Source organism: Pteronotus mesoamericanus, unplaced genomic scaffold, assembly GCF_021234165.1.
Source record: "Pteronotus mesoamericanus isolate MK-2021 breed Mesoamerican mustached bat unplaced genomic scaffold, CSHL_Meso_final contig_164, whole genome shotgun sequence".
NCBI classification, from domain to species: Eukaryota; Metazoa; Chordata; class Mammalia; order Chiroptera; family Mormoopidae; genus Pteronotus; species Pteronotus mesoamericanus.
Window position 1 is genome coordinate 9,189,620 of NW_026555065.1, and position 24,005 is coordinate 9,213,624.

Here is a 24,005-nt window from a genome sequence, read left to right on the forward strand (position 1 = left end):
GAACTGAACTGGTACCATTCCTGACTGGACAAAAACCTGAGCTCCATCTGGATAAGTTAAGCTGGCAGCTCTCAAGCTCGGTCCTAACCTCAGGCATTCATGAGTGGGGCCTGGGCATATTTTTCTGTGAAAGTTCCCCCAGACAGTTCATATGTGCAGCCAGGATTGAGAGTCACTATGGAGCTACAGCTCAGAGTAGGAAAGACCAAATGTTCTTTGAAGAGCAGCTGGCAATTTTATGGGTAGTTAGAGTCTTAACTCATCACAGCTCGAGCACATGTCATTTTAGTTTTAGAAACCTCATCTTTTGCCAAGGGAATGAAATGCTCTGATTTACATAATTTTCTAGTTAACTGATTAGTATTAACTTTATGTAGTTGAACCACTCAGGGTGGGGATGGGCAACTTCTGTATCAGCTTCAGGAACTTAATGTCCAGAGCTTTCAGAACGGTCCTGGTTGTGCTGTGATATATTAATAGTATGTATTATTTGGATCAGCAGTACTTTGTTTTCATCCTATTAAGTAGAGATTCACCTATGAAAAGGGTTTTAAAAAGTTATAGTCAGATACCAGGATTAAAAATGAGACCAAGCGTTAGAAGGCCTGGAGTCTGGGTCTGATCCTACTAGCTCAAATCATAAACAGAATTTAACTTTTATAGACCCCAATTTCTTTATTCATAGATTTGTGATTCCTACAGTCTAACTCCTTTTATAATAAAAATTTTAAATACAGGCAATTGATCATTTTAACCAAAAGGGAAAAGATCTTGTCACACAAGGAGGTAACTGATAGTTCAAGCTGTGTGTCAGGCTCCTTAAACATGAGTAAGGTTGTCATACGTTACTATTTATTGAGAACCTACTCTGTACTAGGGAGACACTGCGCTAGCTAATTTACATGCATTAACTCATTTAATTCCTAAAAGATTATGGTTTAGGTGTAGGTATGTTATTCCCTTTTTGTATGTGTATAAACTAAGAAACAGTTTGCCCCAAATCATAAAGATAGCAAGTGGTGGAACCAAGTTCAAACATAAGCACATACTTACATCACTTCAAACCATTTCATCCAGCAAAGGGCAGCTAAGACCAATGGGATATGTAATGTATTTCATATCACAAAGCAGATAATTTTTTAATATATTCTTTTCTATATGGCAAAGTTACCATGTAAGCATTTCCTTTATTCTTTAGTTTTAAAATAATTTTCCATTTAAAATATAATTCAGTAAAATTTTTAAAAATTGTATTTATTGACTTTAGAGAGGGAGAGGAAGGAGGAGAGAGTTGTTGATTTGTTGTTCCATTTATTTATGCATTCATTGGTTGCTTCTTGTATGTGCCCTGACCAGGGATTGAACTAAACCTTGGCATATCAGGATAACACTCTAACCAACTGAGCTACCAGGCCAGGGACCAATAAAATATTTTTGCATCAACTAAAAATTGGCACTTACTAAGCAAAAATAGTACTTTCTAGTTCTTACTCACTCTAGCTATTTTGAACTTTAAACATAGAAACTCCAAGTAGGCGCACACAATGACAGAAATGAAGTAACTGAAGTTTTAGTTTTCAGTGTATGTATATATATAGATCTTACAAATTTTGTTAAGTTTATATCTAGTATGTTGTTTGATGCTTTTTTAAGTGGGATTTTTTACATTTCAGGTTTCAATTGTTTGCTGTCAATGCAATTTATGATTTTTTGAAGTGAAATTTAAAAATTATGTAATGCACACATTTTAAGTGTACAGTTTAATGAGTTTTGACAAACATATACACCCAAGTGACTACTACCATGATCAAGATGCAAAACATTTCCATCACTAAAAGTTTTTCTTGCCCCCTTTCCTAGTCATCACAATCCACATCTCTGGCCCTACGCAACCACCCGTCTATCACTACAGGTTTTATGTTTCCTAGAGTTTCATATAAACAGAATCATACAGTACTGTCTTTTGTACCTGGCTTCTGTTGTTCAGCATATTTCTGCAATTCAGTCATGTTGCTTTGCATTGTATCAGTAGCTCCTTTTTGTGGCTGGGTAGTATTCCATTGTATGGGTGTACCACAGTTTTTATGCTTTAACTTGTTGATGGAAATTTGAGTTGACAGTTTTTGACTATTGTGAATAAAACTGTGAATATTTATATGCAAACAAGTTTTCATTTCTCTTGACTGAATATCCAGGAGTGGAATTGCTGGGATATATATACATATGTATTTTATAATTTTATATATTATTTTATAGAATATATAATATATATATAAATAAAATAGATTAAGCATATGTTTAACATCACAGGAAACTGCCAGTTTTCTGAAGTGGTTGTACCATTTTACATCAGTAATTAGAAGGCTCCAAATTACTCCACCAATTCACCAATACTTGGTATTGTCAGTCTTTTTAATTTTAGCCATTTTAGTGGGTATATAGAACTATCTTACTGTGGTTTTCTTTTACATTTCCCTGCTGACTATTGATGTTGAGCATGTTTTCACGTGATTATTGACCACTGATATATCTTTGTAAATTGTTCAAATCTCTACCCCCAAAAGTTGTCCCTAGTCTGGTCGTAACAATGTTATAGTTTATTGACTTTATTATGTGTATGACACTATGTACATTACAACAATTTCAAGAGGTAAAAATTATTCCATTTTAGAGATGAGAGAACAGACTGTGCAGAATTAACTGATGTAAAATCACTAAGTACAATAGAAGCTAGTAGGCCCAATTTTGAAGATTATGGCAAGGTTTGAATCAAATGTGACTTTAAAAGTCAGGTCAGAATCCAAACACAGACCCAGCCTAGATTTCTTGTCTTCTTCCAGATATTTGTTAAGTGCAGATTCTGGATCAGACTGCTTGCCTTCAAATCTCAGCTCCAACAAATTAATAGGTGCCCCCTTCATAGGATAATATAAAGCGAGGAAAGAGACCCTTCAAGAAGGCTATGAAATAGAGAAAGAACAATGCTACTTACCTAGTTGTGTTAGGCTGCTGTTCCCCAAGAGTTCTCCCATTGGCTCTAGGCAGAGGATGCAGGATGATACCCAGGGAAAATCAGAGCTGAGGGCATGGATTAAGGACTAAGGATTTTAGTTCCCTCTGTGTACGTAACAATGGTGTGGGGACTGCCTGAGCGAGTGGGGGGTGCTGGCTGGAGGTGGGCACAGGGCTGGGGCGAAATTGGGACAACTGTAATAGCATAATCAAAAATATATACTTTTAAAAATTCTTGTAAGTAGATATTTGAGTTCATTAAAAGTACTAATGAATATGTAATGTGCCAAGACAATCAAGATGAATGAGACAGGATCTGTGTCCTTAAAAGACTCCCGATCTAGTTTAAATGCTACAATGAGGTGAAGTCAGCAAAACACTAAGTGGAATGAGTAATTCTGCTTCGAGGGCTGGAGAGTCTACAAAAGCTTTCACAGAGAAATGTCAGACATTAGCTTTTTTGGACATTGTACAAAAACTTTACGGATTGGCTTAATGTAAAGAGAAACTAATCCATTCTCAACTCTTTCTAACTTAAGTCCTCCGAGAGGATAGAAATATCAGATACAATGAATCTACCATTGGGATCAGGAAATTAACTATATGGCATAGAGCTGATTGCTTCTTTCACTGCCTGGGGTGGGGAGTACCTGTCTTTATCAAGAGTTGGTCCAAGTATTTTAAGAGTTAATCCTACATAAGTTTGAATCAGTAAGTCAATTCCTGATTTCCCCACTCATATCTGTAAGAAGTAGCTTAAGGAGAGGCATATACATAGCAGAAAGACTGTTTGATCTAAATATCAAAGTTTATTGAAATAAAATATAATCTATAATAAAAAATACTAAGAATGTTATCACTGGTTACAGTTTTAAGTATATCAACAAGAAATTCAACGTTTTAATCCAAGAATGACACCATCTTTGTGGTACAGTAACAAACATGAAATTAAATGTTGAATACTGAATAATTCTGTCAGAAATATTTTATACTTTCCCATCTAGGTTTGTTCAATGTGCCTTTTTTCAAAGGAATACTTTCCAAAAGTGAAACTTCTGAAATGACAGTTTTTAGAATTAAGTAGTTTTAGCATAATTACTATTTAAGACAGCAACTTTCATAGAAATTCAGTTCAACCCTAAGTTGGGTAGGTGCTTCATGGTGTCTTTATTTAAAAAAATGCATTCCAGTGCTCTTTTCTATCAGCTCTAGGGCTGTTATTATTCTTAAACTGAAATTAAAGCTGATCATAAAGCAAAACAGATGAATTATTTCAGAAGTAGGAAGGGCATTAAGATAGTAAAAAAGGAGAAAAAATAGGCACTCATACACTGTTTAAACTCTTTGAGATCCTTGTTTAACAGGCCAATCTTGGCCAGGCAGAGAGATCTATGTCACAGTAAACTTCTTGACCCAAATAGTCTGACAGTAAAGGAAGAAAACTTGTTTCTTCCTCTTGCTATATTTCAAGATCACTTTCTCTACAGCCTTTATACAATTTCACTTGCTATTCCCCCAAATATGTGCCACGATTCAATTATTCTGCACAATTCAAGGAGAAAAACTCACATGCACTAACTTTAGGAAATGACTTTCAGGGTTTCTCTGAAGTTTCACAAGTGAAGGCTGTCCCATTTGCTGACTGTTGTGTAGCAATCATACATCAATCTTGTATCATGTTGTCTTACTTATGATGTGCAGATCTGTGAGAACAGTTGTCATTTTATTGAGGAAGATTTTTAACAAAAACCATTGGAAGCTTTTCAAATCCTCATCTTTAAAAATCTGTAAAGTTTAAGTATCTTATATACTCTGGAAAAAATGATTGTTTCACACAACCAAGATGTAAAAAGGAACAAAAAAATCTGGCAAAATTGAGAGACATGCAAGACATATTTTCAAAGATTAAATGACCTTAGTCTCAAAATTCATCCCATTGGTTAGAACTGCTCAGTAGTCAGTTATAATATTAGTTTGGACAGGTCACTGACTTGGAATTTACGTGGGCAACTTAGTTTCCTGACTTCCTATTTAAAGCTGTAGCTACTAAAGCCAACAAAGCCAGGATCACCTTGAGAAAAATTTTTGTGTATTTTCTATCTAGGAGGCCTCCCTACCTCTCAAAGCAGGACATTACATTGAGGATGGATATAGTTTTTAGTTATTGGTGACAAATTACTACATGATTTGAAGAAATTCTTGTAATATCTAATGAAGTAGATTTTTTCTACTTTTTTTCCTTTAATCTACTGTGCTTTAAAGCTTAGGTTCTGTATTTCTGCCATGGTATTTCAACACCTTATCTGGGATAGTACCATGCCCTTAAAGACATCTGTTACAGGCAGACAAGTCTAAATTTCTTCCTTTCTCAGAACAATTGTGTGAAGCTGAACTTGAGGCGGTAGTTGAAGAATTTTACCCTGCTCTTGAGTTTAATGTTTTTTAGATAGAAGTGAAATTAGAAACTGGAATCCTTCCCATAAGAATATATATGCGTATCAATTTATTAAACTCTAATTACTTAAAGCAGAAACATGAGGATTAAGTCAAATACATGCATTAATTAAAATTCAGATCTTCAAAGTTAAATTTATCTGGGCCCTGCAATGTGTTGCTTAGACTCCATTAGCTCTATTTTGCATTTATTTTGTTCAGGAAGCTTTCTATTTTAAATTTTAGTTTGTTTTATAGTGTCACCAAGAAGAGTAACCTCAATTCTTCGTGTTTTCCCAAAAGCTTCAGAGGTGTTTGACGTCAGGGAAAAAAAGACATGAAATTACCAGAGAACCTGAGAACTCTGACTCTGATGAGGTCCTTCACCATTTTCAGTCATTTTCTAAACTACATTTAAATGCACATTATCGACACTTTATACTAAAAACAATTTAAATAGCCCTAAAAACGACAGTAGTTGAGAGATCTAAATGTATTCCATCCATGCAATAAAGTTCACATATATGGTACTACTAACCTGATACCATTATACTTTGTTCCATGGAGGAAAAGGCAGAGAATCTAAATATATATGAAAGGTACTGGGAGAAATACAATTTTAGTGGTTTTTATTCTTACTAAATACTCTTGATTTTGACCCTATAGTCCACAAAACACAAGAGAACAGTAAAATACCTTTTCGGAAGAGATGAAGCCATACTCTAAGACACAATAATTCTACAAATTATGACAGCATTAAACAACTGGTTTAAGAAATAGTCATTGGGGAAAAAATCTGCACATTCAAGAACAAAAGATGTGTATAATTATGATTATTTAGGTAATACTTTGTGCTTATACTATGCCCTTTATTCAGGAGTGCAAAGCACTAAAAAAGTATCATTTACATTTTTTGAGTAAATTGAGGCACAGAAAGTTTACTATGGCAAGATAAAAGCCAAATTTTTAGAGATGAAGTGTTTCTTAATTCTACATTTCCAATTCATTAAAATATAACTATCTTAATGCCTCCATCTTACTTTATCAAATATAAGTTTACCATTATAGTTTAAGTTGTATGCTCAAGTAGTGTGTGATAGGTAAAGCCCATAGCTTTCCATCATATTGAAAATGACTGGTATATTGAATGGGAAAGTTTGCTTTTTGTTTTCTAAAAATATTTAAGTAAATGAGATTGAGGACAGTTCTGGAAATTCTTGCTTTGATTTCTCTGCTTCATATGCCTACATTAATAAGGGACCACAATAATTCTTTCCTTAAATATCTATTTGACTTCTAGTCCTTCTCTCTCAAGATCTTCTGTCACTTAGGGAACTTAAGTGGTGATTCATTAAAAACAAAGTAAGTTCGTGTGTAAGTACAAAATGGTTAATTTTGGGTTCAGTCAACTAATCTCTGATTCTAACTTGCTTCATTAAACTATGATCAAGAAGTATGAGGAAGAATTCAAAACATAATAAGGGATTAGTAGTCAAATACTAGAAATGTGAGACAATAAAACAATATATTCCAATTCCTAATCTTAAAATTAAACCTATGCCTCATTCAACTAACCTGACACCTTGAAATATAGCAGTTACTTTACCTAACTACAATGAACCAACATATTACAGGAAACAGCCACTGCCAATTTTAGCCACCTCAAACTGCATAGTCTGTGTATCCTTAAAATGTTGACCCTTAAATTTGAGGAAAATTCCCAGATTCCTTGGAGAATCTAATAGAAGTCATGGATCCTTGCTTCAGAAATAAACAGTAAGTACTTTTAAATGTTGATAACCTATTGTGAATCATAGCATTATTGATTCGATAGTCTTAGATAAGAAGAAAATTCATATTGTTAATAAAGACTGGTCACTAACCTTAAGGAATAGATTTTGATAGTATGGAAGTATAGTGATCATATCATTCATTCATGTGCCTTGCTTACTAGCTGTAGTGGAGACTGGTTGGTGCAAATGTGCCCCTAATCTAGCCTATGAATATTAAAAACAAAAACGTTTGAGTTCTAACTGCTGCTAGCAGTATACATGTAACAATGTTCAAGTACTGCAAACTACTGTGAATGAACGACTTTGACATACTGCTACCAAATTCCAACGTACCCAAACCAGCAATGAAATGTCTAAATATAATTTGTTGAGAAAAATATAAGAAAATAAAGACACAATAGCTCTAAATTCTTTATAACCTTCAAGGATGGGAAACCAGTATCTCTGAGAAGTTTGTTTGTTTTAATAGAATTGAACATTTAATTTTTTTCCCCACAGTAATCAAATCAAACATTTTATCATTATCACTCTTGGTATATCAAACTTTCCAGGAATGTAAGAAAATCTGACTTGGAAATACAACATAGAAAAAGGTTACATTAACTAACACATTACATTTTTTAGTTACTTCTTGTAAGTATACATTGACATCTACTTAACTGATAGCATTGCTGCTTTTGAGTGAGTTATTTTTTTCTTCCAGAGGGAATGGAGAATGGCAGTATAATCTTTGGAACAAATTAAGACAACAGTAGCAAATAACAGAAAAGTAACTCCTACACATATATTTTTCAAGGGCAATAAATAGATAAGTATATAATTATGGGAAAATATGCCTCAAATATGCTTTGTAAAATTTCTCAGGATTTATTGTTTTGTTTTTTCTTATTAAAATATAATGCACTATCACTACTATCTGTTCTGGGAAAAAGAAACCCTGAGGTTTTAGTTTCCTCCTTCAACCAGAGTGATATCAAGAGTAAACCTGGACTAAGGTCAACTTGTTTGAGCCAACAGAGAATTCTGTGGTACATTTGATTACTTTACCAATGTACGCATATTCTGTGTTATTATCAAGAGACTCACCAAATATTTTATATCAAAGTTCTATACCCCAAACAGGTTCTCTGATGATTATCATGCTAGAATAGGAAATTAGAAGAAATAACAAATGGTATAACATAAACAGACATGCAATACATAAGACATAAAAGATACAGCTTGACCCTGGATTTTTCCCTTAGAATAATTCCTTCCATAAATAAGACTTTACTTTTTACATGTAGACTAATCCTATAACTTGTCTTAGATCACGGAGAATCTTAAGGACATACTTGAAGCGATCTAGACCACATTTTTTGGTAGTCTATTGTCATCCCAGACCACAAACAACATTCTCCACGTGGATGCTCAAGTGACACTGATGCTCTTAAACAAATTCACTGAGGCTTAGAATGTAAATCACAGAACTACTTGCAGCAGCAATAGCTGTTTTAAAAATTACTAAAACAAACTAAATATAAAGTGTATAAAAAGAAACTATTAAGGACAGTTTTCCAAACTATACCTAGAAATACAGGAATATATGTGTTGCCTCATGATAAAGTTCAATAAATATTCTTTCTGAGTCCTACAAACACTACAAGATGTTATAGTTTTATTTGGTTCCCATAAGTTAAAAAATCTGATTGCTTTTATATAAATTCCTCCAACAGATTTTTATTAATGATTTTTTAGTAGACTCAGATTATCTCTAACTTCCTTTCAGAAATGTGCTTTTTTTGTTGATTTTAGTAAGTATACTTAAATTTCTAGCAAATAAACATGATTTATATTTTAAGGTTCAAGGTAATTCTAGAAAAAGGTAGACATTGAACCATTTTCTTTTCTATATCCCCATTTTTACAAAGCCTAGCATCCACTGTGGTTTCCTTTTCTTATCAGGAAATAGTAACTGTGGTCCAAGTTACCTATGTTACAGATTTCAAAATTCCTCAAAATTTCACACTACAAAGTCATAATATCTGATTTTGATAAGATATGAGATTAGTGTTATGTAATTTTTTGCTACTAGAAAACAAATACAAATCTTTATTTTTTTTCTATCTAATTAAACCCAAGCTCCATTATCAGTTCTTAACAATAATATCTAAAATGTACATTCCTAAAGAAAGGTAAAGCTGTTCAAGGGCTGAACTAGTCCGATGTACAATTAAGAGTTATTTATTCCTGTTATTTTTTTTTGTCTTTTTTTTCTGTTTAAGTCCCTATATTAAACCCCTGGTTTCTTCTGGATTAGATCATAATTTAACATTGTAAAAATTAATTTCAGAAACTATTGTGCTAATATTTAGCTTTCAGGAAGGAATCAGACAAAATCAATTACCTCCATTCACTGTTAGAACAGAAGATAAAATAGCTTACTAACTGATAGGAGTTATGAATGTCACTATGACACAAAATTTGCTGTGATTTGCTTATTTGGCTACAAGTGCAATATTTTTCATGGATGACAACACACAGCATTTCCAACTTGTAACATGAAACTCCAGCTCATAAAGAGTGTACTGTGTGACTTGAAAAAGTCTGATTGTAGCTAAGTAACAACCTTTCCCCTGAAAAACATGAACAAAATCCCTTGGGAAATCAGGCACAGACGGTATTTATCGGTTTTTCTTCCTTTCCTCCTGTGGTTTTGTTTCTCAAGACATATAGATGGTTCCAATAGAATCCAACACTTGTTACAAAATAACACAGCTATTTTTTTCCTTTTCTTTTTCTTTATCTTTTTCTCGAGGTTCCTTTCGTTTACGTTCGCTGTTTCCAGATTGTTTTCCACTTGATGGAGAGGCTTGTGCTGGCTGGCTTTGCTTTAGGAAAAATAAACAGGAATAAATTACTTTAACTTTTCTAAGGTACTCAATCATAGTTATCTAGAAAGAAAAACCACACGAGTGAAAGGACTCATTAATGGAAAAAGAAGCTATTGGTGTATAGACTTGTTATGTTACATGGTATCTAAGTAGTTGCCTCTACCATTCTTGATAGATATACTTAATGCATCTACTAGCCTAAGTAAATAGAATTTCAAACAATAAATAGTATCATACCTGAAGCCTCAAATTCAAGAAATACTTATGTTGAAATTTAGAAAAATGTTAATGAAAGTGACATCATTTGGTAAATTACAATAGGTCTCCAAGACCACAGTAAATGGCATAATAAACAGATTTTAAAAGGAGAACAAAAATCCTGAAAACAGAGTGTGGAATAAGTGTATTTGGTGAAGCAAGAGACATTTTAAATGAAAAACTAATCATAAATGGTTAAGTCTTAACTTTTAAGCTTGCTGTAGTCAATATTTGAACTAGAAATAGATACGTATTTTGCTGGAGACCTCTATATTGAAATCTTCATCCGCCCTTCAATAGCATCTTGCTTTTTCATACATACAAATCAAAGGACCAATTCTGGCAAGGTACAGTTAACTATAAAAATGGGATTTTTATTAAAAAACTTAATGCAATGAGACTTAACATATAGAAACCCACTTAATAGTCACATTTTCACTGCTTAAAACATTCAACTGGGAAGAATAAAAAGTGGGAAATTCCTAATTTTTGTAGATTACTTAGTACATGTCAGACACTGGGTTAGTTGTTCTCAACCACAACCTAAGAGTTAAGTATTATCTTTTATTTTACAGAGAGGGCAATGAGGCTAAGAGGCAGAGGGCTTTATCTAAGGTGTTGCAGGATATGCAAATACACATCTATCTGGCTCTGAAGTCCATATTCTTTCCGTTAATAACTCATACTGTCCTCTAATTGACAGAAAAGACTGTTTAAGTTGATTTATATTCTTTGCAGCTATTTAATAACTTAAAAAAATAAATTTGAGAAATCTTGTCATCAGGACCTTACAAAAAATAACTTCTCTAAATGAGAAAAATATTAATATAATCACAAAAATAGGATAATGTTATAAAACCTAATGGCTGCTAAAATGCTAACATAATTGAAGAGTCAATACCTAATTAAAAAACTTTATCTCAGCACGAATGTCTCTAGTGACAGTGATCATTATGTTCAAGAATAAGAACACTAGTTTTACCTGAGCCTGTGTGGAAGCGGAAGCAGAAGCAGCAGCAGCTGCTGCTTGTTCCTGTTCCTGATAATATTGAGAAGCCCGTCTATCCTCTTCTTCTTGGAGTTTCTTTGCCAGTTCCAAATCACTGATTCCTTCAGGTATTTGTTCCCAGTTGATCTCTTGGTTCTGCTGTTCTTGTTGTAAAGATAATGCCATAAGGTAGTCCTAAGAAATGAAAAGTATAACCATCTTTAGCTATGAGACTTTACCCAAGTACTAATGAGTGCAAATATAGAGGTTACATCTACAAAATGAGAATGCCTTTTAAAAAACATATCAGAGTTTAAATGTAAAAACCAAAGTTATCTAAGTGTTTCTGTCTGGGAATGTAAACTTAGTTCAGTGATGCTGTGCCATTGTTCTAAATATTTTTTGGAATTCATTTGAAATTCTTTCTTGAAACAGTATATAAGACATTCGAGAAAGTTTTAAAAACATTTCCCCTGTTTACAAAAGAAAACACATCTGTAGAAAATCAGTACAAAATATGAAAGTATAAATAATACAGTCAAAACTACTGTATTATTACACAGAGATAACTTTTAATAGTTAATATATATCCACCCAGTTTTTCCACATTCATATACAAACTCAAACACATTTCCCAATCCCTAAAATTACCATGTTTTCTTTTCCATTTAATGTAATAAAAATCTTCTGCTTAAAAAAAAGTATAAGAATTTCCCAAAATTATTAAAATTCTTCCAAAACATGATTTTTAAAGTCAACAGAGTTGTCCACCATACAGTCATATTCAATTACTTAACCATTACTTCTCTCTCACACATACCCATGCAGATAATTTCTTGTGAGAAAAAGCGATGCCTCTTTGATCAAAAGTTATATTATCCAACTTAGCACCCACTTTCATTAACAGTAACTGCTGAATGAAACTGGACTATTCTGTGCACCTCCCCAAAATTAAAGAAATTTAAAAACTGCATAGGATATGTTGCTTGTGAAATCCTTGTACTATCTATCTAGCATGACCATCTTACTGATATCAAGAAATTATCCTTCAAACTTTTTCCTTAATTCTTGAAACTCTGCTCTTTGCCAAGTCCCATGGTCTTAAATCCACTCCTTCCTGGCTACTGCATTCATGTGTGTGTGTGTGTAAAATCTCAATACCTTACAACTGGATCTCCTGTGGTAATCTATTGCTTTACCTTCATTCTTTCTGCTCCAATATTTTGCACATATAATGATTAGAAAAATCATGTATATTTCTCTTTAGTAATATTTAAAAAACAATGCCCCTATACAGCTTCTGAAACAAAATGAGTATGTCTATTATTGTGACTGTCAAAGGAAAGCCAAAAGTCCTAGAAATATTGACATTTGTTTGAATCAAGTATTCTTTTGTGCATTCATACTTTGCTATTCAAATTGCCATTATATAACAACACATAGTTTTAGTTGGTCAAATAACTACTTCCCCTGCTAGAACTGCATAATCTTTGAGGGCAAAATCGAATGATTTATCTTTGTGTCCCCAGGATGTAGTTACAGTGCCAGGAATATACTGCTCAATGAATATTGGCTAAATTAAACCAGTCTCTATGCACTTAAATTGTTATCAGCAAAACATATGTTAACCATTTAACATATTTCAGCCTCAGTTGGAGAAGTCACATCACTGTTATACTTTAGTAGTAAATATTGTGGCAGCAAGCTACTTACCTGTTGCAGGGAAAAGTCTTATCTGTCTCAGTTCTAACTGGATAATCTACTCAATAGTCTACTCTTCCTTAACTTGGACTCTAAGGCTTAGAATACCCATCTACACTTTACCTAGTGCATGCTGTCTTCAACACTCCCCTTTTCTACATTTTCTAATTAGCCAAAATATATCCCAAATAGGCACTCTTCTTTTTATCTCTACCAACCAAGGCTAAGTAAGCATCATCCCCTCTTACTTGGATTACTAATCTCTACTTATACCTGTGTCCTTCCTCTATAGTCTCCATCTAGCAACTATTTACTTATTTATTTATTATCCTCACCCAAGGACATGCCCACTGATCCCAAAGAGAGAAGTAGGAGACAGAGAGAAACATCAATGTGAGAGAGAAACATTGATTGGCCACCTTCTGCACATGCTCGATGCTCCAATCAACTGAGCCACACAGCCAGGGCCACCTAGCAACCTTTAAAAAGGTGAACTAGCCCCGACTGGTGTGGCTCAGTGAGTTGGGCGTCATCCCACAGGCTAAAGGGTCACTATTTTGATTCCTGGTCAGGGCACTTGCCTAGGCTGCAGGCCAGGTCCCCAGTTGGGTGTGTGCGAGAGGCAACTGATGGATGTTTCTCTCCTTCTCTTTCTCCCCGCCTTCCCTTTCTCTAAAAATAAGTAAATAAAAAATATTTTTTTAAAAAAGGTGAAGTAGATCATGTCACTTCCACGTGGCATATTTGGACTATCTTCTCTACTACAGTTGAATTAAAATTCAAACTCCTTACCATGACCTTCACAGTTCTCTATGATGTGATCTTCTGAACCAAAGCGTATAATTAATAAACATATAGAATGATGACTTACCTATTTAGGAAGTGTCAGGAAAATTTCACAAGTATATTAATGAATAAATCTATAGTTCAAAAGTTTTGGATAGCTAAATTCATATTTGAAAAGGAATGAGCATTTGAAACAAAATAAAGAAGACAAAACACATTTACCTGGTCTATTTGATCTTGCTGTCCTCTGTACACAGTTTCAGGATCTGAAGGCGGCCGCAGATGAAATTCTGAGTCACAGAAATTTCCATCACCATCAACATTGTGTAAGCTCTCCCAAACAACTTTTTCTTCAGTAAGAAACCCCTGGTCTGTTACTAGTAAATACAGTAGACCCTTAATAAAAAAATAACAAAAGAAAAAGGACTGTTAAGTTAATTAAAACTAATTAATATTTAAGAGAAATTTTATAATCTGTATGTTTAAAGCATATTAATTATTTCTACTAGTTAGATCTGCACAACATAATAAATAGTAGACCAAGTAGATATCTATTTGCTCACTGCATTAAATCTACCTGGTTTTGAATATAGTTTATAATTGGTACACTACAGTATAATGAGAAATTATACTGTAATTTCAGGAGCTATTGTCATGCTCAACAACTAAATGACTTATAGGCCTTTGGGGGGTTATAATCTCATTTCACAAAATAGAAAAGTACTATATAAATTCCTAAAGAATATATCAGGTAACAAATAAAACATAGTCATACTAAAATAATATCACATTGCCTATAGTTATAAGCCTATATGACTAATCCAATTCATACTAATTTTTCCTTTTTCTGTACCATTAGTCACTCTTCCTTCATAAACCAACAGTACCTTGTATGTATTTCTATTGTAGCACTGAATCACGCTATACTGTGATTACGTTTTCCTGACTTATTCCCCAGACTATATGTTTTAATCTCTGTATTTCTGGCCTTTAGTCACTACCAAAGAGTTTGGTATTGATCTCTAATTTTTCATATGCTTTAGTTCTAACTCCAATCAGGTGTAAAGTGTCCCTAATATATCACATTAGAATTATAAGTCATTTTTCTTCACATTTGCCAAGGATGTGACTTTCATTTACTTGTTCAGAGTTCCCATGGGTTAATACAGTGTTTATTATTGCACAAAAATCATACTTTTCATGTCCCCTCTTATCATCAGTTAATCTTAATAATTAGAATAAGAAATTCCTTTAAAGGAATTTGATGATGTAGGTAGAGAAATTACTGAATTGTGAAGCTTTAAAAAGTAAGTAATTAGCTCTGGCTGATGTGGCTCAGTGGATTGAGCACCAGCCTGCGAACCAAAAGGTTACTGGTTTGATTCCTAGTCAGGGCACATGCCTTGGTTGTGGGCCAGGTCCCCAGTTGGGGGCGTACAAGGGGCAACCTATTGGTGTGTCTCTCCCTCCCTTCCCCTCTTTCTAAAAATAAATAAATAAAATATTTTTAAAAAATCTGGATTAAAAAAAGTAATTATTTTTGAACATTTATTATGGGTGCACTGAAGGACATGGCTCTTCCTAATGTACAAAGTTTTTCCTATTGTTTACCACCAGTTACATTCAAGAGTTAGCTGTATATACTGACTAATTTATATAGTCACTGAAATTGTTATAATAGCATGGCTCATAAAGAAAAATATTTTGATATGAAGTTTAAGGACATTATTTTAAGCAAAAATTAAGTCCAGGTTAACTCTTTTTTTAAAAATCAGGTATGTTTCAATTCATCAAATAATCAAATGCCTATCATATGCTCAGCACTATGCGAGGTGCTTGAGGATTCACATCATAGAAGGTAATAATCCCACCTTAGACTAACATTAGCACTTTATACATTGAATTGTAATTGTCTGTTTACTTAATCATCCCTCAATACATTTTAAGCTCCTTGAGAGCCAGAGTCATGGTCCTCATTAGCTATTGTAACATTTTTAATACCCAGTTAGAGTCTACCTTGTCCTAGAATAATTTAAGAGAAAAAAATAAAAGTTCTTTCCAGCAAATTTTCTACTGAATAGATCTGACCCTTCTGTTTACACTTACCACAACACATTTCAACATACCATTATATCATATCTAAGCTTTATAATTTATTTTATGTAAATCACATATTAGATTGGCTGTGTGCTTGGGGAAGAACCACAATCTTATCAATAATTTTTCTCCAGGTGATACTTTAGGAGGGGTAATTTCTACAATGGTTTCTATTATAGCTATTATCATCCAGAGCATATGAATACTTATATGTTTTATCTAAAAAGGTACTCCATTCCTAGTATAACTGACTTGTCTTCTCAAGGACCATCAGCCTCAATTTCTCCCTCTTTTAGATCTTGACACTTATCAAAAAAATCTGTAACTGGTCCACTGTCAGCAGTACTGATTATTACTCAATAGTCTTTTACATAACTGCAGTATAGAACAGCAAAGCATTTATTTGTTTAATTCTGAACACCTTTTGGCTCACTTTTCCTGAGAGTCTACAGTTAAATTACTACCAAGAATATTTTCTCCTTTCATACCCCATCACTTTTGCTACACTATCTAGTTAAAGCTCTCTTTTCTAAGCCCTACTCTTCCTTCTATAATCTCACTCACCAGTCTCTAAAATACTAATTTCATAAAAAATGACTAATACAGAATTCATGTATTAAATTCTTAAATTATTTATGTATAAAATGTATGAATTATATAAAAATGACAAAAATGACAATTTAAAAATCATATAAAAATTTTATAACTTTTTAAATGAGGCAACTGAGTAAAAAAAGAAAACTGGTAATATCTTGATAAATTAGTTCTATATAGAGTATGAATAACATAGTGACAATATCATTACAATTTGTAAATTGATAAAATAAAACTTGGCAAATGTAATTAAAAAAAAATAAGTAATTCCAGCCTTTAAAATACAGAGGAAAGCACTACCTGATTATTTTTGGTTAGCTAGCTTGGATTTGAATTACTTAATATCTTTGACTTTTAGTTTTCTTATGAAGTGATATACAGACAGATCTGAAAATTTCTAGGTTACTTTGTATTTTGAAAGATGAACTTAATTCCTACTTAACAAACATAAATTTCATCCACAAATAGGCCTACCCAGAGAGGGAGAGCTGCTGAGAATGTGGACTTGAAGTCAGATTGCCATTTTTACAAGCTGAGTGGTCTTGGGCAAGTATCTTAGGGCCTTTAAACCTGTTCTCTCAGCTGTAAAGTAGTAAGGGAGTAATAATACTCACAGTTGTGAGTATTAAATGAGATAATGAATACAGAGTGCTTAGCACAATGCAAGGCACATGGTGCTTAATGAATATGAGATATTATATTCATGATTATCACTTATTTAACTCAGTTTCTGTATCTGTCTCCTTCTCCCATTTAAGAGAAAAAGAAAAATCTCTCTGCCTGTACTATGGAATTTGTCACTTTCCTTACTCTGTTTCCACGTCTCTCTACCCCCTGCCCGTATTTCAAAAGAAAATTTAAAAGGAAGTGACAATATTTGATGCATCAACCACCTTTTAAAAATAACTAAATTAAGCCCTGGCTGACATTGCTCAGATGGTTGAATGTCACCCCACAAAGAACAAGAGGTTACCCAGTTTGATTCCCAGTCAGGGCACATGCCTGGGTTGAGGACTAGTTGGGGCATGTGGGAGAGGCAACTGATAGATGTTTCTCTCATACATCGATGTTTCTCTCCCTCTTTCTCCCTCCCTTACCCTCTCTCTCTCAAAAAAAAAAAAAAAAAAAAGTCATTAAAAAAATTAAAATAACTAAATTAAATGAATTTTTACTTAAATGTAGCCTTCTGTGAAAAAAAAAATCCCACTATAGTCTTAGTCAAAGAGAAAAGAGAATAAACAAATTCATTTCCTTATCACTGCTTTAGTATGTATCTAGAACTGTCTCTCCTAAACCACTCTTTACTTATAATCCCTAAATATAAAATAAAAAAGCAAACAAAAGCCAACCTCAAAACCTTGGTTTTGAATAGACTCCAGAGAGAAATCAGTAATTTGAAACCAAGAGGTAGAGAAAACAGTAATGACATGGATATAAAGATGATGTGGAAAAGGGATGATCAACAGGGAGTCATGATAGAGAAAGAGCTATGCATATGTCATTACATAAACCAAAGACCTAGAAGCTAGGGGATCTAGACAAGGGCCAAGGAATCAGTGGTTTATCTTACTTGAGAGTAAACAGAAGGTACTGGAGAAGTGGAGGTGGATCATAAAAATAAAACAGAATAACAGATCTTGGATATAGAATTTTATATTTATATGATGATCTGTCCAATTTAATTGTACAAGATTAGGTGGAAGTATGTGGAGCACAGTAATATAAGTGACAGCAGGCATTGGGGATATATGTATTTTCTGCCAAAGGACAGATGAGGGATGAACAGTTTAGTCAAGGATTCAAAGAGAGTGCTATTACAACTAATAACCACAGGAGCCAGGCTTGATTACTTTCCAATAACGGAAGAAATAACAGCATGTACCTGTTCAGGGTTTTGGGATACTAAACCACAAAGCTAGGAATGATAAGAGGTCTTTTCAGCCCTGGCTGGTGTGGCTCAGTGGACTGAGTGCTGGCCTGAGAACCAAAGGGCTGCTGGTTCATTTCCTAGTCAGGGCACATGCCTAAGCTGCGGGTCAGGTGCCCAGAAGGGGGCACACAAGAGGCAACCACACATTGATATTTCCCTCTCTCCCTCCCTTCCCCTCTCTCTAAAAATAAATAAATAAAATTTAAAAACCAAAAGAGGACTTTTCAACAAAAGGAAATTAAAGTATCTGTGGTCAGAGAAAATGTCATGAGAAACTGTGCAATCAAAACCAAAGGTCTTATGTTAGATAGTTGGAAAATGTGAGGTTGATTGTCAGACATTCTATAGGGGGTTGTGGCGGGGGGGAGGGGAGTCAATTTGATTAACATATCCACTGGGACTCTGACATGGCAGAAAGCCCAAAAAAAAGTCCACAGGGGAAAAAAAAAGTCTATGGGGATGGAATGGTAAAGTTAATAAACAGAGAATACTCTGTCCAGGAAAGAATTTTAGAAATATCTATACTCTCCAATGTTTTGGTGTATAGACGGTCACCAAAAAGTCTAATCTAAAAGAGAATTTGTCTTGTCTCTATCCAGCATCTATAGACAGGAGTTAGAATGAAAATATAGTACTGGAGAATGTTATAACACACATATACCTCCCCTTTGGTCAAACAAAAATCCACAGCTCATACATCCAAAAGACTTCAGATGACAAAAGTTTTCACACACAGGTAGAGTTTAGTAAATTCCTAAGAAAACCGATACAACCAAGAAAAGGTGCTGGAGATGACCTTTCCCAGGTAATCCTTTTTGTGCTGCCAACATGAAATTCTTCCTTGTTGGTCTTGGTCCTGAGATGATAATGGCAAATGATATACTATGGGTACCAGAAAGCATAAAGATCATTTCTGCAAATTCTAATAAAAAATAAGCTGCAATAATAAAATAATAAATTTGTAGGTATTTATGACTGATTGCCAGTTTATTATTATTATAGGTTCCTAGTTACAGACACCACTTACCTGTAATAGAAAGAATTCTATACAGATACTAAATTTTTTTTGGTTTTGAAAGTATATCTCAGTTCTGTGGGATGAACTGTGTTTATGCCATAAGTGTTCCAAGGGTTCACTGGGACAGACAGACAGGAAGTGATCATTAAGGATGAATGCATAAAGTGGCCCTAAAATCTATCAGTTCTTCAAAAGTGAAATGTTAAAAGGCATTATGAAGATCTACTATAGTATTAATGTAGCCTTGTCTTATTTGAAAAAGCAGCTTTCTAATTTTTTCCTTACTTGTATCACTATTGGATCACCAGATTCCCTGGCACTCAAGTTGATAAAGAAATACAAAAATTCTAACAACCCAGAAATTAGTGGTAGAGAATAATAGTTTTAATGCTTAACAAGTTTAACAGAACAAGGGAACAATCTCCCATCCGATCTCCTTATTAAGATACCATTTTGCAGGAATTCCTTCCTAAATTTTATTAAGTATTCCTTCGGGGCCTCTAGCTCTACAGCAAGCGCCAAAGAAGTGTTGTAAATTCTATTGTAAATCCAGTTAATCAGTCACTGGATCAATGAAGAGGAAAAGTGTCTCTGACACTAGTAAACAATGTACGCACTGCATACTCAGCCACAAGTAATAGAGTGTCTTATATAAAGATCCTTAGATTGGAATTACAGTTCAAGGGGAATGAAGGAATATAGAATGGAGAAGATTATAATGGAACATAAATAAATAGCCCAAAGCCTCATGAGATCCATGGAAAACACAAGATTTGCATATTAAAATAGTTACTTCACAAAATGTAATGCATTGTCTTTGATTAGAACCTGGTTTGAAAAAACAAACCATAAAACTACTTGGAGAGAAACGGGAAATCTGAATATGGACTGGGTGTTAGATGATATTAAAAATTATAGTTAATTTTGGTAGAAGCAACAATGGTACTGTGATTTATTTGAAAGAGAAAATATTCTTGTTCAGAGATGCATGTTGAAGTATAGGCAAAAAAGAGAAAAACAGTGTATGTCAAAATTGTTGGACTTTTGGTCAAGATGGTGGCAAAAGTAAACAGCTCACCTCCTTGCACAACCACATCAAAATTACAACTAAACTAGAAATACCATTATTCAAAACTGCCAGAAATCAAGCTGAATGGAAGTCCTACAACTACGGAATTAAAAAAGAAACCACATTGAAGCTGGTAGGAGGGGCAGAGATGCAGAATGGGCTGGTCCCACAACCATGATTGGCACATGAAAATTAGAAGGGATATCTCAGGAGTGAGGGGTCCCAGCCTCACACCAGGCCACCCAGCCCAGGATTCTAGTCCCAGGAAGATAAGTCTCCATAACTTCTGGCTGTTAAAACCAGCAGGATTGAGGCTGTGGAAGGCAGAAATTTCAGGAGTCCAAGGCAGTTTGTCTTAAAAGGCCCATGCATACTTACTGGGACTCACTCCCTCTGAGCTCCAGCACAGAGGCAGCTCACTGAAAGGCATCAGAGACATATAAAGAGGAACTGAATTGTCCAGCATCAGGATAAGTGCTGAGGGGCAGCTTTCTTCAGGCAAAGTGCTGGCAGAGGCCATTGTTCATTTTCTGAGACCTCCTCCCACAGAACCACAGAGCCACAGAGCCACAGAGCTCTGTGGGAGGAGAAGCCAGCGGTTGGGCACTATATCTGAGACTCTATCAACCTGGCTGACACTGTTTGCCCCACCCTGGTGGTTCCCTGAGACCCTATCCCACCCAACTTTTGCTGGTTTCTTATGTGTTCATTTTCATTTGTTTCCAGGTAATTTTTGACTTCTTCTTTGATCTCATTGTTAACCCATTCACTGTCCAATAACATGCTATTTAGGTTCCAAGTTTGAATGTTTTTCAGTTTTTTAACTGTAGTTGATTTCTAGTTTCATACCATTGTGGTCAGAGAAGATGCTTGGTATGATTTCAGTCTTCTTCAATTTGTTAAGACTCATTTTGTAATCTAACATGTGATCTACCTTTGAGAATATTCCATGTGCACTTGAGAAGAATGTATATTCTGCTGCTTTGGAACGAAATGTTCTGTAAATATCAATTAAATCCTCCAAGACAGTGTGTCATTTAAGGTCACTGTTGCCTTGTTGATTTCTGTCTATAAGATCTATCCATTGATGATAGTGAGGTGTTAAAATCCCCTACCATAACTGTATTGCTGTCAACCTCTACCTTAATGTCCACCAAGATTTTCTTTATGTATTTAGGTGTTCCTATGTTGCGTGCATAAATTGTTTACAAGGGTTATATCCTCTTGTTGGATCAATCCCTTTAGTATTATGTAGTCTCTTTTTTTTGGCCTTTACTTTGAAGTCTATTTTGTGAGATAAAAGTATTGCTAACCCAGCTTTTTTTTAATTTCTATTTGCATGGAATATTTTTTCCATCCTTTCACTTTCAGTCTATGTGTATCTTTTGTTCTGAGGTGGGTCTACTGTAGATAGCATATACGAGGTCTGTCCAGAAGGTATCTGGCCATGTAATATGAAAAACAGAGACATTTATTGACGATACAAGGTAAAAAGAAACACTGTACATAGGACAATGACGCCTCAGTCCCTTTCAAAGTAGGCACCATGGGACTTCACACAGTTCTCCCAATCTTCATCAGCTGCCATGTTGCATTTTCCTGAATTTCACTGACAGTCTGAAATCTCCTCCCTTTCAAAGGTGATTTTAGTTTTGGGAAAAGCCAGAAGTTGCATGGTGTCAAAAACTCTGCAGGAGACATGATGCATGAGTGGGTGCATAGTCGTGATGAAGTTGCCAATCACCAGCTACCCATAGCTGCAGCCACTTTCATTGTACTGCATCTCTCAATCAACAAAGAACACTGAGGTAATACTCCTTATTAATTATTTGTCCTGGAAGGACATATATGTGATGGATGACACCTTCCTAATCAAAAAACACAGTTAACATGGTCTTGAACTTGATGCACCTTCTTCAGGTGTGGAAAACCAGGCAACTTCCATCGGGACAATTGGGTCTTCATTTTCGGATTATAATCATAGCCATAGACACATGATCCATCTCCCATTATGACCTTCTTGAGGTTCACTGGTAGCAGTTTCAATCACATCATTAGCAACTGAAGCATGATGTTCCTTCTGCTATGGTAGTAGAAGCCACAGAATGAATTTTACCACAACATGCTTCATGCCAAGATCTTTGGTCAAAATCTCAGGCACAGTAGTTTTTGGAACCCCAGGTAAGCTTCTAGTTCTAGTACTGTCTGTTAGTTGCTGATCTTTGTGATTTCAGCCCATACAGGTTCAACATTCTCAGGTGTTCTGCTTATTGCCCCAGATGTCCCTTAACTTTTCCTGTGTTCTGCTTTCCAGAACATGGATCACTTTCAACAGATTCTCAACCATCTATGAAGAATTTGCGCCACACTTTTATTTGTGCTGCACTCACTGCATCATCCTCAAAAGCCTTCTTAATCATCCACAGAGTTTCCACGGAGAAATGTTCAAGTTTAATTGAAAATCTGATGCAGATTCATTGCTCTACTTGCTCATTTTGAATGTGACAGCCACACAGTACACATGCTCACTCAAAGGCGTCTACTGCCCTGAGTAATATAGTGAAGTAGTTGTCATTATTCATGCATGGGCATTCCAGTCCACTTCCTTGGCTGCCAGGTTACATGGATGTCATGCATACCATTCTATTAATAATGGCTGGACATTTTCTGGACAGACCTTGCATATGGGTCATGTTTTCTTATTCATTCAGCTACACTATGTCTTTTGATTGGAGCATTTAATCTGTTTACATGTAAGGTTATTATTGATAGGTACTTATTTATTGCTATTTTATTATTTATACTTATGTTCCTCTTTCTATTTCTTTTTCTTAAAGCAGGGCCTGTAACATTCTTGCAATACTGCCTTGAGGGTAATAACCTCCTTAGGGTTTTTTGTTTTGTTTTTGGTCTAAGAAGCTCTTTGTCTTCAATTTTACATTTTAAATGATAGCCTCATTGAATAGCTTCATCTTGGCTATAGGTTCATGTTTTTCATTGCTTTGTATGCTTCTTCCCAACCCGTTCTGGTCTGCAGTGTCTGTTGAGAAATCAGGAGACAGCCTTATGGGAGCTGCTTTGTAGGTAACTATTCCTCCCTTGCTGTTTTAAGTTGCTTTGTCTTTAACCTTTGGAATTTTAATTATCACGTGTCTTGGTGCAGGACTCTTTTTGTTCTTCTTTATTGCATCTCTGTGTTTCCTGAACTTGTGTGACTTTTTCCTTCTCTAGGCTTGGGAACTTTTCAGCCATTATTCCTTTTTTCTTTTTTTTTTCCCTTAATGTTCTGTATTTTTTTTAATGGTTTATTTTTTCAGCCATTATTTCCTCAAACAGGGTCTCTATCCCTTGCTCACTCTCTTTTCCTTCTGGTACCCCTATGATGTGGATGTTGTTACCCTTAATGTTTTCCCTGGGGTCCCTTAACTGTCCTTATTTTTAAAACTCTCTCTC

The 24,005-nt window shown here is 34.7% G+C and overlaps 1 protein-coding gene across 2 annotated transcripts in view; it reads right to left on the reverse strand.

The window, feature by feature from the left end:
- Positions 1–9,298: 9,298 nt before the first annotated feature.
- MINDY2 (MINDY lysine 48 deubiquitinase 2) overlaps positions 9,299–24,005 on the reverse strand; it is a 71,420-nt gene continuing 56,713 nt past the window's right edge. For both annotated transcript variants that reach the window (XM_054565357.1, XM_054565356.1), the window contains 3 exons: positions 14,067–14,240; positions 11,352–11,552; positions 9,299–10,108 (listed from right to left, as the gene is read on the reverse strand). In XM_054565357.1, the coding sequence (XP_054421332.1) occupies positions 9,980–10,108; positions 11,352–11,552; positions 14,067–14,240 (504 nt within the window). In that variant the 3' untranslated portion in view covers positions 9,299–9,979. The remainder of the gene's footprint in view (positions 10,109–11,351; positions 11,553–14,066; positions 14,241–24,005) is intronic.